General features: G+C 41.8%; 1 protein-coding gene across 10 annotated transcripts in view; it reads right to left on the bottom strand.

Annotated features, from left to right (window-relative positions):
• CTIF (cap binding complex dependent translation initiation factor) overlaps positions 1-17,481 on the bottom strand; it is a 486,242-nt gene that overhangs the window by 121,799 nt on the left and 346,962 nt on the right. For 9 of the 10 annotated variants that reach the window (XM_074279342.1, XM_074279337.1, XM_074279339.1 and 6 more), the window contains 2 exons: positions 7,739-8,213; positions 3,864-4,163 (listed from right to left, as the gene is read on the bottom strand). In XM_074279342.1, the coding sequence (XP_074135443.1) occupies positions 3,864-4,163; positions 7,739-8,213 (775 nt within the window). The remainder of the gene's footprint in view (positions 1-3,863; positions 4,164-7,738; positions 8,214-17,481) is intronic. The other variant, XM_074279344.1, reaches the window with a different exon arrangement.

Genomic DNA, 17,481 nt, shown 5'->3' with positions numbered 1-17,481 from the left:
AGTATTCCTAGTTTCAGGCCTGATACTTCCTCTACTGCACTATCTAGCTGCCCAAACTTCCTAAGGTAACCCATATTAGGAAGGCCAGACACATATTTTTCTAATTATGCATCTCATTCAGGCAGGAATTAGACATGGAGAACAGGAAGGAGTGAAGGAATGATGAAGAGATGAAGAGCAAATATGCTATATCAACTTTCCTTCCCATTCACTAACACAACTGCTATACTTTCTGGTAATGTGGTTTAGGTAGAATATAAGCTCTACTAGTCACAAACTGTTTTAGTTTTTGTATACCCAGTACCTGGCACAATGTATTTCACACAGTAGTTATTAGTAAATGCTTGATTATTTAAGGGACTAGCAGATATTTTAAGCCATTTAAATAATTACCCCATATATGTAATGGGGAAAGGGGCAAAAGAAAATAGGTCATAGAGAAAGAGGGTAGTAAAGACAAAGAAGAAAAGGATTGAACTTTTACAACTACTGTCTTATTGTATATTACATTATCTCTCTCAAATAGATTTTAAACTCCTTGAAGGGATAGAACTTCAGAGTTAAAAGGGATCTTAAGAGATCATTTAGTTCAATGTCCTCATTTTAAAAAAGAATGAAACTGAGATCCAAAGATGTATTTAAAGTCACATAGCCAAAAAGAGACAGAACTTGAATCCCCTGACTTTTAGCCCTCACAGATTTGTATCTCTCCACTCCTGCTGCTAGTGCTCAGAATATCTTGCAAAAACAAGATAGATGCACAATAATCACATTGGGGGAGTGCCTGACAATCAGTAGCACTTGTGGATTATAAATAATAACAGAATTATTTTAATCATGATAGTTCACAGTAAACCTCCCTTAGCCCAGGTCTCAATAATTTTAGGTTGGATCCCCAGAACTGTCAATGATTTCAATAACCCAATCTATATCTTAGATTATCCACAAGTAAAAGAGACATATTCAATATATTAGCATAGAGGACTGGGAGCTGATTTTGGAGTCCTACCTCTGATCCATACTGGCTCTGTGACTCTAGGCAGGTCCCAACCTGTCAGGCAACTCCTAAGACCAGAAACTGTAGAGACAGTAGTGGCCCTGGAATCAGGACCTAAATTCAAATCCAGCATCACACACTTACTAGCTGTATGATCCCAGGTAAGTCACTTAATCCTGATTGCCTCCAAAACAAATAAACAAACAAAAAGGATAGAAGTTGCAGAAAATAAGATGGAGGGAAATATAGAGTTGGTAAATAGTAACTGTTAATGTGAATGGGATGAACTCTCCCATAAAACGGAAGCAAATAGCAGAGTGGATTAAAAAACAGACTCTTATAATATGTTTATAAGAAACATATCTGACACAGATAGACACCTATAGAGTAAAGGTAAAAGGCTGGAAGAGAATTTATTATGCTTCAGGTGAAGTTAAAAAAAAACCAGGGATAGCAATTCTGATCTTAGATAAAGCAAAAGTAAAAATAGATCTTATAAAAAAAAGATAAGAAGGGAAAGTACATCTTGATAAAGGGTACTGTAAATAATGAAGTAGTAACGATACTACATGTGTATGCACCAAGTAGCAGAGCAGGCAAATTCCTAGAGAAGCTTTTAACAATTAAAGAAGTTGCAGAAGATGTGCTCATCTGTATTTCTGGGGGGAAGGAAGGGGTTCCTCACCTACAGCTCACAACACTAATTAAATCATAGATATATTAATTAAAAAAACCACCTTACAAGAAAGCTGTCAGGAATACATAGGGGAAGGAGTTAAGCCCAGGCCCAAAGTGATGATGACTAAGGCTGGAAGAGACCTCCATTGGAAGGGGATGGGCTTTAGGGCCTCTAAGGTCTGGTTGAGATTTATTCTGCTTGTGTCTACGGGCTCCCAAGGAGACTGGTGGCTAACTCCCAGCTGAGAAGGGCCCAAGACCTTTCTGAGAGGGTTGCCTTCCTCAGTATGTCAGCTGCTTCATGATTCTTGGCCATCCGGCCTATGTCCCCTCAGATCCCTTCCCGTCTCACCTTGAACCTCTCCTCTTTAACCTTCTTCTTCTGAATTATCCCCACCCTCTCGACCTAATCACAAGCGAGGGAGCAACGAAGGAGCTCCCAGCCAAGGAGGGTGGAATCCTCACACATGGTGGTGGTTGACTCTGCACAAAACAGACCAGCTGCTCTAAGTCTGTCTCACAGGCCTGTCATATCCTGGCCAGAGTCATTAAGGCTGGTCTCTGGATTGCTCTGTGTCAGCCAAGGCTGCCTCTGCTTATACCACAGAGCTGTTCTTGGGCTCACAAGCCAAATGGACCTTGTCCTGAGATAAGGTGTGAAGCTTGTGGAGTCTCTGGGAGGGAAATGAAAAGCGGGGTCCTGGGCTGTGGAGGTGAGGGGGTGGTGTCCACGTGTGGAGTGAGGCACAGGTCTGGGGGAAAGGCAGATAAGAGGCTAAACATAAAAAATAAAGAGAGAGATAGGGATAATAAATGCTTTAGGTTCCTGGAGAACAGAAGAAGGAGGGCTTCTGTCTTTCCATGAATGCTCGGGACCAGGGAGTGAGTCCCACCAGCCTGTCAGCCCACTGGGCACAAGACCTAATGCCTGATATCCTTCACTGAAGCTTGTGCTAATCGTGGGCTACTGCCTTCCCTTGGTCAGCTCATATCATAAACTCCCATCCCCATTCATTCAACAAAGTCCAAAGATGAAATGTGGTGGTCACCAGATTGCCCCCTATGCAATCTTTCACCACTTCTTTAAAAAAGAAAAGCCTTTTTTGGGCACCTTTTACTCTTCATACTACATTTGGTTTTCAAACCGTGTAATATGCTATCTTTTGTGTATTTTGAAAATAAAAAGCTATTATTAAAAATATTTTTTAATAACAGCTTTTTATTTTCAAAATACACACAAAGATAGTTTTCAACCTTCACCCTTGTAAAACCTTTATACTAATTTGTTCCCCAAACTCTCTTGACACAAGAAAAACAGTTAAGACCAATCACCCCAGTTCCTGAGTCTAAAAGCCTAGGGGGCTGCAGCCATAGTTCTCCACCTCTCCCAAGAGAAGTAAGGTGGGTGCCATTATCTGCAGGATCTAACCTCCCTGAGAGATGTATTCCTCTCTTACACCATCGTACTTAATGGACGTGGCCAAGTGTTCTTCCACTAACACCCCATGCAGCCAGACCCCAGCCTACCCCACAGGGCCCCCCATATTATCTCTTTCCCTGACTCATTACTCTCAAATCATGCCGGAGTAAGTCACTGATTCATACACGGGACAGGTTAACAGGGCCCGGCGAGGGAGTGAGATTAAAGGAAAATTATACTTTTTCAGAAATGTAATACAGCCTTCTGGTGCGGGTTGATGGGGAACCAAATCATCTCCGTTTTCCTCAGTGTATAAACAGATCCAGCTCTTCCCAAATGCCATGACATAGGTTCTACTCAAAACCATATGGAGAACGGCAATCCCAAAGGTTTATGGGATAGAAGTGGGAGCAGGGAATGAGGAGACAGCTCCCACCCACCCACTCAGACTCAGCCAGGGAGGTCAGCCCATCGCGCCCGAGTTAAAATGGAAAGACCGCGTTCTTTTTAAAATAGAAGGAAGGATTGGCTTGTTAGACTTACAGTGCCTATAAAATTATATTGGTCCTTCGTAACCATGAGACGTGCATACAAACAAATAAACGCTCTGCCCCTCTCCTGTAGCTCTCACCCTCCCTGTGAGCTTTTTAATTTTCTATAATTAATTGGGCAAGAATGGAACTTGGGAAAAGCTCAACTATGGTTAGAATCTGCGGCCTTCTTTCTAGTGATATGTGCTAGGGGTGGCAGCTGGGACTATCCAATTACCTGCAGCACGTTGAGAAGAAGGCTCCGGAATTTGGTCCCTTCCACCATGAAGAGGGCCATTTTGTCGCAGAGTTTCGCGGCCGTGAAGGCAAAGCTGCGGTCCGTCACGGCCTTCTGGTAGATGGTCCGGACGATCTCTCCCAGCATCTCCTCGGAGTTGGTGGAGTTCTGGGCCTCCTCCATGAAGGTGGTGAGCTGGGCATCCACGTCGCTGCTGTTGTTCCGCATGCTGTTCAGAATCTCTATCAGCTTGTCCATCTTGTTCCTCTGGGGATTAGGGGGCATCACCGTTACTTCTTCCTAGAGACCCCCAGAAGGTGGGGGTGAGAAAGGACAACAAAGAAAATCACTACGGGGGAGGGCAGGAGCGGGAGGACTCCTTTTGGGGATCCCCACCTAGTGGACCACACACTTACCTGCCCTTTCCCGGCTGTTCCAGGGTGCCCATCCTGTGCCCAGACACAAATCTCCTCAGACACCTTATCTTTAGACACCCTGCCTCTGCTAACATAATTCCTCTCCTCCCCTCCTTAGTCCTACCTTCTTCCATCACTGCTACAGTATCCTAGGCTGATCTTTCCTGGGGGCTCTTGCAATTTCCCAGGATCCCAATGAAGCAGCCTTCCCTCCTTCATCTTGGTTACAATATACACCTCTGAAGTCAGAGAACCAAGGTTCAAGTGTGACTAAGAAAGTCACTTTAATTTTTTGGAGTTTCCTCATCGGCAAAATTAGGGGGTTGGACCAGAGTGAAATCCCATATAGTTTTAGGGTTATAATCCTGTTAACTGGCAACTCCTTTGCCCAGAGGAATTACTGTTATCCATGAGACCCAAAGGAGGCAGCAAGTTAAATGTAGTCAACACTAGGACGTCTCCAAATGGCTTTCTCTTTACCACAATGGCTACTGGTCTCTGGAAGGCATGTATATTTTAAAAAATAATAAAAACAAACAAAAAAATAAATCGAGACTCTCATGAGTATTTGTTGTAGCTAGGGCTGAAATAACAGGTGCAAAAAAGCCCCAAATGGCATTTTAGTTCTAAACTCTTTATTCTCAATTTCACATAACAATATTAGATTTTGAGTGACCAAGAGATGAAGGGTTCTGATTCTGATTCCACCAACAGCTAGCTGTGTAATCCTGTCAAATCACCCCTCTCTGAGACTCATCTCCTCACCTCTAAGACAGAGAATCTCAGAGAAGTTGTAAGGTTCAGATGAGCCACAAAAAACCAGAAAAGCAGTTGTTCAAAGAGGAGCTACTGTTACAAATAAAGAACACAGGATGGTGGGAAAGCTCTAGAGCTGGGCTCAGGAGAACTGGGTTCAAGTCCCTGTTCTTCCACTGACCGGTTATAGGCAACAGTCCTTGACTTTCCTGATCCTCAGCTTCCACGTCTAAAAAGTGGTAATAATAACACCACACTATCTACCTCACAAACTTTGTATATAAAGCACCATATTACATATCTGTAAGCTGCCATTGTTATTGTCATCATTTTTATTCCATCAAGTTATCCTGACTGGCAGGAGATAGGGGACAGAGGGACAGGAACACAACAGCTATAAAGGGTGGCTGGCAAGGGCTTGGGATAGATTATCAAGTGTGAAATTTTCAAAGAATGAAAAATACATCTTTGCCCTCTCCTATTTCCCAAACTAAATATGTTACTCAGTTATATTTCAGGATTACTAGAGAAGTCTTGGCTGGGGTGGAGAGGGAAGGGATCAAGTCTAAATGTAGGGCTGGAAATAATCTCCTTCCAAGGTTACTTAGCTTCCCTTGCCTCCACCAGGCTCACACACTGAGCTGGCAGGGGTGGGTGGAATAGAGAGGGGGGCTCAAGTGCTTGCTGTCATGGTCTAGGCCTTTCTTATAAAAAAAAGTCCAGCAACAAAGGGAGACCAGCAGGATGCCTGGGTTCTAGTCTCAGTCCTATCACTAATCAGTTCTGTCTTGGGCAAAAGATGTCTTATCTCCAACTGTCCAGGCTTTATTTAGCTTCCTTTGCTGGGATGGATGAAGAGCTTCACTTGAAGCCAGGAAGACTTGTGTCCCTGACGTTTACTAGCTACACAATCCAAGCCACTTTACCCTCTGTACTTCACTTTGGGAAACTGGGCATACAGAGGAAAGCCTATGGCCAGCTGTGCTCGGACTGATCCATCCCACAGGATGCTGGGAGGAAGTGTCTGCTCTGAAGCAGAGGTCCATGGATCCATGAGGCATGGGAGATTCCTAAAATAAAGTGTGGCAGTCTCCGGCCTCACTAAAACACACCTATACTACACCCACTGGAATCCAGGCTCAGCAAGCTTTTTAGAACTTTAGAACACAGAGTTCTTAAACACAAGTTATTCATCCTACTGCATCTATTCAGTTCTTCATAATTAGAAGCTTAACTCAAAACCTCCCCAAGAGGAAGATGATTTTTTTCTTGACTGGGATTAACTGATACCCTCACTGCCACTTGTAAGAGATGCCCTGAAGCTGCCAGGTCTAGGAGAGAGGATAAGGAGAAAGGAGCTTCTTTCCTGGAAAGACAGAATAACTGTCTTGTAGGATGTGTTCCGATTTGGTGGAGTCTTGGGGGAACCATGGGCATTCCAAGAGTATGCAGGCCTGCTTAGATTCATGTGCTACCATTTCAATTAAGAATCTGTCCCATTCAGAGCCTACATTTCTGGACCTTACTCTGTCTTCTGTTTCCCCTCTCACACTCAACGGGCTGGCTCTGGGTCTCAGTACCCCATCCGGTGCCAAGCGGCTGTGAGGAGTGGACAACCCCACTGGAGAGCCCTACACACGAGACCTCCATGAATGTTTATGAACAGGACAACCTGTGGAGAGTCAATGCTAAAGAGCGAGCTGGGACATCAGGAAGTGCTCTTCTCTGGGCAAGCAGGCGGCACCGGCCGGCCAGCTGGGAACGCGTGGGAGGAAGTGTCCTGTGGACATGCCCAGAGTTCCATGCCATCAGAAGGCCGAGAGAGGAATTCAGCTACACTAATAAGGTTGGGTGCTTGCGGAACCCTCAGGTCCACTGTTTCTGACTAAGGGATGTTTTGGGGCAGACACTAAGAGAACAATGTTTCACTTTCATTCTAGAATAAATCTCAGTGGTGTGCCCAAAAGGGCGAGGATCTGTGAAACAAAAATCAAATGGGGGTCTAGATTCCTTAAATTGACAAGCCCTTCCCTTTACCCCAAAGAGTGAGATCAATGATCAAGGAGACTTTAGTGAAATAATAATAATAATAACTCGTATTTCTATAAGATCTGAAAGTGCTTTGGATACAGTACTTCATTTGAAGTATATGTCTGAGATCGACCCAGACAGACAGTAAGACTCAGGACACCACACACCAGCACAAGAGTGACATCAATTAAAAATAGAAGAAAAGGTTACAGGGACTATGGGAGTTTATCCTTATTCCATCTCACAACAATCCAAAAAAGGAAAGAATACCCACCTTCCAAAATGACCCCTGCAGGTGCTCCTGGGAGGCCCTCAAAGACTGGACTGTTATTTACCTTGAGTATAATGTTAAACCCCTCATCTCAGGCTCCAGAGTCTTCCCCCAAACAAGTGGGAACAGCCTGGAACACGACTTCCTTTCCTGAACCCCCCCGGCATGGTCTAAGGGCCAGTGTCACGCACCGCTCCCAACCTGACCCCGGTCTCAGAGCCTGTGAGCCAGTGGGCACGGGATGGCACTCCCAGAGGTGCGGGCCCTTTACTTACCTCGCCTCTCAGACTGCCAGCTTCCCACCACCCTCAGAAGCCTGCGGGCTGGCCTGTGCCATGACCCATGCAGTGAAGGAGCCTACCTCTCTGCTGTCCTCCCAGAAAAATTTAAAATTCAATTACCGGTACCTTTTCCTTTAGTCTTCGCCTCAGCCTGTCTTTAGAAGACTGGAGCAGATTAATTTTGGGCCGCTCCCCAATCCGATCATTAATAATACTGTCTTTGCGCTTGGCCTCCACCTCCAGGCCCCCCGGCGGCCGGGGGGGCGACCTCTCTGTCGGCGGGGCGTCAGGGTTCCGGTGCACGTCCAGGGGGATGTGCACGGTGCACACGGGAGCATCCTCGATCTTCAGGCTCTCCGGTTCTTTGGCGTTGTTGCGGTGGGGAGCAGCCTCCTTGTCGCCGGGGGGATGCTTCGAGTTGTTGTGGTGCCATCGCCGGTTCTGGCTGTAGCCGTGGTGATTGGGCCGCCCTGAGGGGTGGGGTGCCTGGCCCCCCTGGTAGGATTTCTGGTGGTCCCTGTTGTGTTTGGCACTGCCTGGCTGGTGGTCACTGTGCTGTTGGGACTTGTTCCCACCTGGGGGCCTTTGCTGTCTCCTGCAAGACCCAAATTGGAAAGGGGAAGAAAAGAGGGGAGAGTGAAAGGGGATAGGGGGGGCAAATGGGGGAAGGGCAAAGCAGGGAAAAAAGAAAAAGGGGGAGAGAAAGAGAAAAGGACAGATGGAGAAAGGAGAGAGAGAGAGAAATGAGAAGTAAAGAACAGGATGGGGAGGGAGAAGGAAGAGAGAGAGAAAGAACTGTCAATACACGATCACAGAGCCTTTATCCTGCTGGTCAGCCAAGCACTACACTTTGCCTCAAATACATTATTTCTCATCCTAAAACCAGGAATCAGGGGAAAACAACATGGCTGCCTATGTGGTATACCTGAGAAGACTCTCCTTGCTGAAAAACGTCTCCCTTGCCACCATTTCCCCATACCTGAAATTCTGTATCAGCAGACACGCTGGGCAAACAGCAGGGGCTCAATAAATGCTTGGAGAATGGGACTAAATCTTCATGGTGAGCTCTATGAGGAGCTTGCTCCACAGAATTTCTCAGATGTGGCCTTTCCCCTCCACAGACATTATCTCCCCTATATTTGATACAAATTTCTTAATTGGGGGGAGGATTAGCCATACCAGCGTGTGATCTTACAGTAAGATCATGTAAAATAGGATTAACGTATTGATTGATATCAAACTAAAGCAAGGTGTGCGTGTATGTGTATGCATGCATATATATATATATATAAAATACTGGAGCATCCCAAGATTCTGTCCTTTGCACTATTTGCTCAACCTTTTTATCAATGACAGACAGATGGTATGCTTTTCAAAGCTGAAGATAACACATAGTTGGAAGAGTTTAACACATTGTCTGGCAGAATCAGAATGCAAAAAAATCTCAATAGACTCATTATAAAAATGTGAAATTTAATAGGGATAAAATAAAAAGTCCAACACTTGGTTTTGAAAAATCAAATGTGAAATTACAGGATGGTGATGATACAATGAGATAGCAGTTTACATGAAATAGAACTGAGGGTTTAAGGGAACTGTCCACTTTTATATAAAGTGAGTGATATAATTAATATGGTCACCAAAAAAGCTAATGAAATCTTAGGCTTCTTTAATGGAAGTATAACAAACATTCATTTCTTTTTCATTTGGGTTTATTACTGATCGGCTATTGTAACGTGCTCTCCTGGCAGTTACAATTACTAGTCTGTCCTAGACCCACCAGAGCACCTTTGACCACTGTCCTTTGCAGTGTGAGCTCTACCCGGCTCGCCTCCTCTGAGGCCTTCTAAGGTCTCTGGCCACAATCTCTTGAATCTATAGTTTAATAACCGGTAGCGCACTCAAGAACAACCACGTGTAATCTTAAAAGCCTTTATTATACCTACTCACATAATGCCCTAGCTGATGCCCTGACTTGTTGGTTCCCGAGTGAACACCTGGTCAGAAGACCCACGTGTTCACTACCAAAACCCTTACCTCTTTTGGCTATCCATCTTGGCTTGGCCACCCAGGCTAGGAGCCAGGGTGAACAGCACGAGGTTAAAGAGGGCGGTTGCTGCCTGCAGTGGGCTTATATAGGGCCTGTGAGGTCACACACACAGCCAATCAGCGAGAGAGTCACCCATTACGAAGCTATCTCAATATGGCCAGGATCCCGCCCAAGGGCAGTCCTAATATCCACAGAAATTACTTCCGGGCCTCAATCTCCCGATGCGCTGTGGCACCCATTTAAAGGGCCCTTACAGGCTATTTTCCCTTTTTCCACTCTTGCTGTTTCTCAGTGAGCTATTTTGAAGTTCTGATTGGAGAGAGGGAAATTGGCCATCTTTGTTTAGAATTTTTATAATGCCCAGGGAACTACCAGACCAGAATCCATGAGGATGACTGACTAGTACTTCCTGAATCTCTTGATCCTCGTCATCCGGTCTCGGTTCAGCTTTGCTCTGGTTTTTCCCTCAAGAACTATAGAGGTTGTTCTAGACTCAAGATCATTTTTTTAAAAACATGTATTCTGGGTCAGAGTTCTGTTGGCTCTCAAAGCTGATTATCCACTTCTGCAGAAATGGGCCAAACATTTCTCAAGCACCAGGATTCTAATGAAGATAAACTTTAAAAAATAGCTTTATATTTTCCAAAATACATGTAAAGATAATTTTCAACATTCACCCTTGCAAAAAACTTGTATTCCAAATTTCCCCCCCTCCTTCACTACCTCCTTCTTCACCTCCCTTCTCCCCTGGTAATCCAGCAAGTAGTTCAATATAGGTTAAACATGTGCAATTTTAATGAAAATAAATATTAGCCAAAAAGTATTGAATCAATTGAACTGCTCATCTCCCAAAGAGTGGCCCCTTAAGGAATCTGTGTGACTTTTTAAGCCTCACCTATAAAATGAGAGGTAGAATATATTTCAAATAAATAGAAAAATAAAAATCTATTATTTTAAATTGCCTCCAAGGTCCTTTTCAGACTTAGATATAAGTTCTTCAAGTACAACTCTCCATTTTTCACCTTTGTCCTTCTTACCGGGCACGGTCTACCTATTGGGAATGTTCTATCTCACCCCTAACTCTTGGTGTCCCTGGATAAAGACTTAAATCTATCTTCTATAGAAGATCTCTTCCTCAGCTGCTAGTACTTTCCATTCTCAGATTGTCTTTTACCTACTCTCTCCTATAACCTTGGTATGCATATAGAAGGGCAGCTAGTTGCTAGAGGGCCAGGTCAGGAACACTCCCCTTCCTGAGTTCAAACCCAGCCTGCCTAGTGTATGACCCTAGACAAGTTACTTAATACTGTCTGCCTTAGTTTCCTCATCCTAAAATGAGCTGGAGAAGCCCCACTCCAGTATCTTTGCCAAGAAAACCCCAAATGTGATCGCAAAGAGTCAGATATGATTGAATGATAAAAATAACGTGTTTGTAAATAATTGTGTTGTCTCTCTCATTAGAATATATGCTTCTTAAGTGCAGGGATAGTTTTAATCAACGAGCATTAATTAAGTTCCTATTATGTATCAGATATTATGCTAAATAGTGAGGGACACAAAGAAAGACAAGGGTTTCTGAGCTTAATGGGGGAGGCAACATATAAGCAATTGTACAAACAAAATATTGAAAGTATAAATTAGAGAAGATAAAATCAGGAAAGGCACTGAAATTAAGGGGAACTAGGAAAGGCTTCCTATAAAGGGTGAGACTTGAACTGGAATTTGAATGGACTCACGGAGATCAGAAGAAACAGATGAGGAAGAAGAGAATTCCAGGAATGGCCACTAGCTAACAGTAAAAATACAGATGTTTAAGAAATAGGAGAGCAGTGGACCACAACACAACATTCTCACTTTTTGATACTGCTCACTTGCCTTTTGTTTTCTTACTCGTTTTCTTTCCTTTCTGATCTGATTTTTCTTGTGCAACAAGAGAATGGTATAAATATGTTTACACATATTGGATTTAACATATATTTTAACATGTATAACATATATTGGATTGCTTGCCATTTAGGGGAGGGGGTGGGGAGAAGGAAAGGAAAATCTGAAACACAGGGCTATGCAAAGGTCAATGCTGAAAAATTATCTGTGCATATGTTTTAAAAATAAAAAGCTGTAAAGAAAAGAAAGAAATAGGAGAGCAGAGTCACCAGAGAACAGAACATGTGGGAGTGAATAAGGGGTCAAAAGACTGAAAGGGTGGGAGGAGGCCAGGTTACAGAGGGCTTTGACTATTGGAGGATTTTATATTGGCTCTTGGAGGTGATAGGAAGCTACTAGAGTTGATTGAATAAGACATGCTCAGACCTGTGCTTTAGGAAGACAATCTGACAGCTGAGTGATGGATGGGTTGGACTGGGGTGATGTCAGTGTCAGAGGAGAAAAAGGAGGTATATATAAAAAATGCTACAAAGGCAGAAATAATAGATCTTGGCAACTGATTAGATATGGGGGAGGGAGAGGGAAAAGTTGAAGCTGACACTTTGGAGCAAGTCTAATGACTGGGAAGATGGTGGAATACTCAATGGTAATGGGAAGATTAGAAAGAAAGGAGAGCTGGGAAGAAATATACTGATCTCAGTTTTGGGATGTGCTGAGCTTAAGACGTCTACTGGACGTTTCCAATAAGTAATTGGAGGTGTAGGAGTGAAGGTCAGGAGAGAAGATGAGGCTGGATAAGGGGACCGGGAAATCTCCAGCACAGAGATAAGAACTGAGTCTGTTACACCTGAAGAGATCACCAAACCAAACAGCATATGGGGAAAGCGATGAGAGTCCAAGACAGTCTTGGAGGACATCATGGTTAGTGGGGGTGGTCTGGATAAAGACCCTGAGAAGGAGTCAGATAGGCAGGAGAGGAACCAGCAGAGAAAACTTGGGGAGAAAAGGCCAAGAAGAGGATGAACTGACAATGTCAAAGGCTGCACAGAAGTGAAAAAGGATGAGGACTGAGAAAAGGCTATTTAGATTTTAGAAACAAGGTTCTCCAAATTCACCAGCCATGTATGCATTGCTTCTAATAATACGGAACTAAAAGTCTTAGAGCTGGAAGGATACTTAACATAATGTAGGAGAAAGAATCAATGCTCTTTTGGAGCATGAAAACTGGAAAAAAACTTTTTACATCCAATAGTTCTGATAAAGGCCTCATTTCTAAAACATATAGAGAATTGACTCAAAATTCTAAGACTTTATAAGCCACTCTTCAATTGATAAATGGTCAAAGAATATGAATAAGTTTCAGATAAAGAAATGAAAATAATTTCTTGTCATATGAAAAAATGCTTTAAATCACTATTGATTAGAGAAATGTGAATTAAGACAACGTTGAGGTACTACTACACACCTCTCAGATTGGCTAAAATGACAGGAAAAGATAAATAGTAAATAAATGCTGGAGGACATGTGAGAAAACTGCGATACTAATACATTGTTGGTGGAGTTGTGAACTGATGCGACCATTCTGGAGAGCATTTTGGAACTATGTTCAAAGGGGTATCAAACTGTGTATACTCTCTGTTCCAGCAATGTCTCCTGGGTTTATATCCCAAAGAAATCATCAAAAAGGGAAAAGGACCCACATATGCAAAAATGTTTGTAGCAGTCCTTTTTATACTGGAAACTGAGTGGATGCCCAGCATTGGAGAATGGTTGGGTAAATTGTGGTATATGAATGTTATGGAAATTTATTGTTCTGTAAGAAAGGACCAGAGGGATGATTTCAGAGAGGCCTGGAGAGACTTACACAAACTGATGCTGAGTGAAATGAATAGAACCAAGAGATCATTGTACACAGCCACAACTAGGTTATATGATGATCAGTTCTGATGGACTTGGCTCTTTGCAACAATGACATGATTAAGGCCAGTTCCAATGATCTTGTGATGGAGAGAGCCATCTGCACCCAGAGAGAGGGCTGTGGGGACTGAGTGTGGATCAGAACATAGTATTTGTACCTTTTTTGTTGTCATTTGCTTGCTTTTTTTCCCCTTTTCTCATTCTTTTTTTCCTGATTTTTCTTATGCAGCATGATAAATGTGTAAATATATATATATATACACACACACATGTATATATAAGAATTCTTAAATTGGTATTTGTTGTTATATATTTTGAATCCTCCCTGATATTCTGCTGGGCACATGATAACGTTCTCTATTTTTTGTTTCATTTTGTTTGGTATTGCTTTTCTTTTTCTGTTTCTTCAAATAAAATAAATTTAGGGAAAAAAGAAGTATGACTGAAAAAAAGAAATTATTTCTATGTTCACTTTGTGACATGTATGTAAACAAAGATCTAATGGAAGCAAATACTGTTTAGTCTGAATGCTGACATATTATGCTAACACCTGCCTGCCTTGAATAGTCATTCTAGAGAGAACTGTGATTTCATTGATCATCATGAGCATGATTCATGTTATCTGCCCTTCAATAAAAGGGATTTTTAAAGCCATTCTTTCTTTTTTTTTTAGTTTATTTTTTTTTAATTATAGCCTTTTATTTATAAAACATATGCAAGGGTAAACCTTTCAACATTGACCCTTGAAAAACCCTCTGTTCCAACTTTTCCCTTCCTTCCCCCCATTTCTTCTCCTAGATGATAGGTAGTCCCATACCTGTTAAATATGTTAAAGTATATGTTAAATACAATATATGTATCCATATTTATAGTTATCTTGCTGCACGAGAAAAATCGGATCTAGAAAGAAAGTTTAAAAAAAACTTGAGAAGGAAAACAAAAATGCAAGCAAATAACAGAAAGAGTGGAAATGCTGTGTTGTAGTTCACACTCATTTTCCATAGTTCTCTCTCTGGGTGTAGCTGATTCTCTTCATTACTGAACAGCTGGAATGGTTTGAATCATCTCATTGTTGAAGAGAGCCACGTCCATCAGAGTTGATCATCATATATTATTATTGTTTAAGTGTATAATGATCTCCTGGTTCTGCTCATTTCACTTAATATCAGTTCATATAAGTCTCTCCTGGCCTCTCTGAAATCATCCTGTTGTAAACCATTATTTCTAATAGTTCTCTTTTCTTTTGTTTCATTTTGTTTAATACTACTTTTCTGTTTTCTTTTTTCTCATTTTGTTTCTTCAAATAGAATAAATTTTGGGGGAAAAAAGAAAAGTTAGAATATGGATCATCAATAGATTTTGGTATTTAATGGTATCACATTTAAATAGATATAGATTATTGGTTATATTGATTTAAAACCACAAACTGAAATTATGCCATTTGTATTTTTATTTAATTTGCTAAATATTTCTCAATCAGATTTTAATCTGGTTCCAGTAATGCTTGGGAGTTTTGCAGGCTGCCTATAGCCCTCAGGAAGTGAGTTTTACAACTCTAATATATATTGCTTTAAAAAAAATAGTAATAAAGTATGACTTAAAAAAATAGAATTGCTCATGTTTAACATATTGCATTACTTGCTGTCTAGGGAAGGGGAGTGGGAGGAAAGGAGGGAAAAATTTGGAACACTAGGTTTTGTAGGGGTGAATGTTGAAAATTGTCTTTGCATGTATTTTGAAAATAAAAAGTTATTATTTAAAAAAAAGAACTGGGGCTGATTCTAGTTTTGCTAGTTATTATCTAAGTGACATTGAGGCAACTCACTTAACTTCTTTCTGTATCAAGTTCCTTAATTCAGATCTTTCCATCAAGAAACAAGACCTATCCAAACTTCAACAAGAAAAGACCAAGAAGATGAAGAAGGAAAAAGGCCCAGTAAAAAAGTCAAGAAAATGATGATGAGTAAGATGGCATCCTTGGAATCTCACATGCTGGGCAATACTCAAATCCTTATCATTTTAGGTACTTTTTAGCTTGTTTTTTTCTCCTTTGGTTTAAGTCTGACCAAAATGGTGATGCTGGTCTGGTGCTCAGCCCCAGAGACAGACAGAAAACCATTCAGTCAATGTTTACTAAATGCCTACTGTGTGTACCAAACAAGATTTTTCTTGTTGAATAAACTCAGAAATGTTCCTTGTAAAAAAATCCCAAACAAAAACCAAAACCAAAAATCCTTTCCCAATTGCCCTGTTTAGAGTCCAGCTCAATTTCCTCAATCAAAAAGAAAAGCATGTCTTACGGAGGATCACAATGATGATCCAAATTCTCTGTGTTACTGAGTGCTGCTGCTGCTGCTAAATTAATTTTCTCAGTTTTCCACTAAAGGAGTATGGCACGTAATCTGCCTTCCATTGAACCAGCTTCCCAGTCCTGGTCATACACTTTTATTGCCTTAAGTTCTAGAATGAAGTGTTCCCATCCCAGTCTCTCCTGAGCTCTCTTCCTTCTAATCACCTCCTACTCCTCCCCATTTCTACTTTAGTCTGGCTCAATGATTGCTTAGCTCATTCCATCATGTGCTCTGGAACACATGTTCTATTGCCAACAAACTGTCTTAACATCTTCACACTTTTCAATTTCATTTCCTCCACCTCTTCACTTAAATAGGAGTCTGGCTCTCCCTTATGGATTCCATTGGTAGACACTCCTCTCATTGTCTCCAATTCACATTCAGTGTCAGGAGGACAAGGAAGAGATCCTTCCTGCTTCCCACTGATGCTTCAGGACCATTCCTCTGCCATCATCCATCAATGACCTTTCTTTTTTTCGAGGTCCACATGGACAACAAAGAGCCACTAGTATGGCACAGTAGACAGAAGGCTGACTTGAGATCCAACCTCAGAACACTTACTAGCTGTTTGATCCTGGACAAGTGACTTAATCCTGTTGCCTCAGTTTCCTCATTTGCAAAATGAGCTGGAGAAGAAAATAGCCAAGAAATCTCCAAACAGGATCATGAAGAGTTGGACACAACTGAAATGAGTGAAAAAGAACAAATGGACCTCAAGTGGCCAATTTGTGCCATTTTCTCCCTATTCTTGTCACTTATCAACCATTTTTCCATTTTAGCATCTAGTTCAGTCTTCTCCTTTGCCCCATATTTCCTGCCTTCACCATCATTATTTATATTGCCAACATATCCAATAAACTGACCACAATTTTTCAACATCATGAAATTTAAAAATAACTTTTTCTAACCCACTTAAGCCCCATATGATAGAGTTGAACTTTAGCACTTTCAAAAGTTGCACTACCTCTACAATATGGAACTTTGAAACTGTTCTCTGATCAAACTAACCACTTCTCCCTTTCTCTCCCACATATCTCGAGGATCTTGATCAGAACACTAATCCCTTCACTTTAATTATCTTTAATCCCTCCCTTACCACTGACAAGTTATTTAATGTCTTATTGCTTCATTTTCCTCATAAAATGATAGGGTTGCATTAGATGCTTCAATCTCTTTAGACCTGATCTACAATCCCCCCATCTCCAAATCTTTCCTTGATTTACCTGTATCAGTAAGATACTATTAGACCCTTTCCCCCCTCCATTGCTACCTTTCTTGATTAGATTTATTCTTGATGATTTTTCTACAAGATGTTCTCTCATCCGTCTGCCTCAGAGACAACACAGTTTTCCGGTTTTCTATTTGTCCAACCTTCCTTACTCAGTGATCTCTCACCCTTTCTTCGACTTCTTAAAATGAGTCTTTGCCAATAATGCTTACGTGCCACCGGGTGGGTCTATAGCTATTCTTTGTCTTGGCAATCTCATTTCTTCCCCTGGCTTCATCTACCACCACTATGCAGATAATTCCCACTTCAGTATCTCTAATCCTGACCTTCTCTTCTCAGACCTGCACCTCCAATGACATGCATGCATCTGAACATTCTGTTGGCACTTCAAAGTCAATATGCCCCACAGCAGATCCATTATCTTTCCCCTTAC

Source organism: Sminthopsis crassicaudata, chromosome 1 (genome assembly GCF_048593235.1).
Source record: "Sminthopsis crassicaudata isolate SCR6 chromosome 1, ASM4859323v1, whole genome shotgun sequence".
NCBI classification, from domain to species: domain Eukaryota; kingdom Metazoa; phylum Chordata; class Mammalia; order Dasyuromorphia; family Dasyuridae; genus Sminthopsis; species Sminthopsis crassicaudata.
This window is presented reverse-complemented; position numbering and strand designations above follow the sequence as displayed.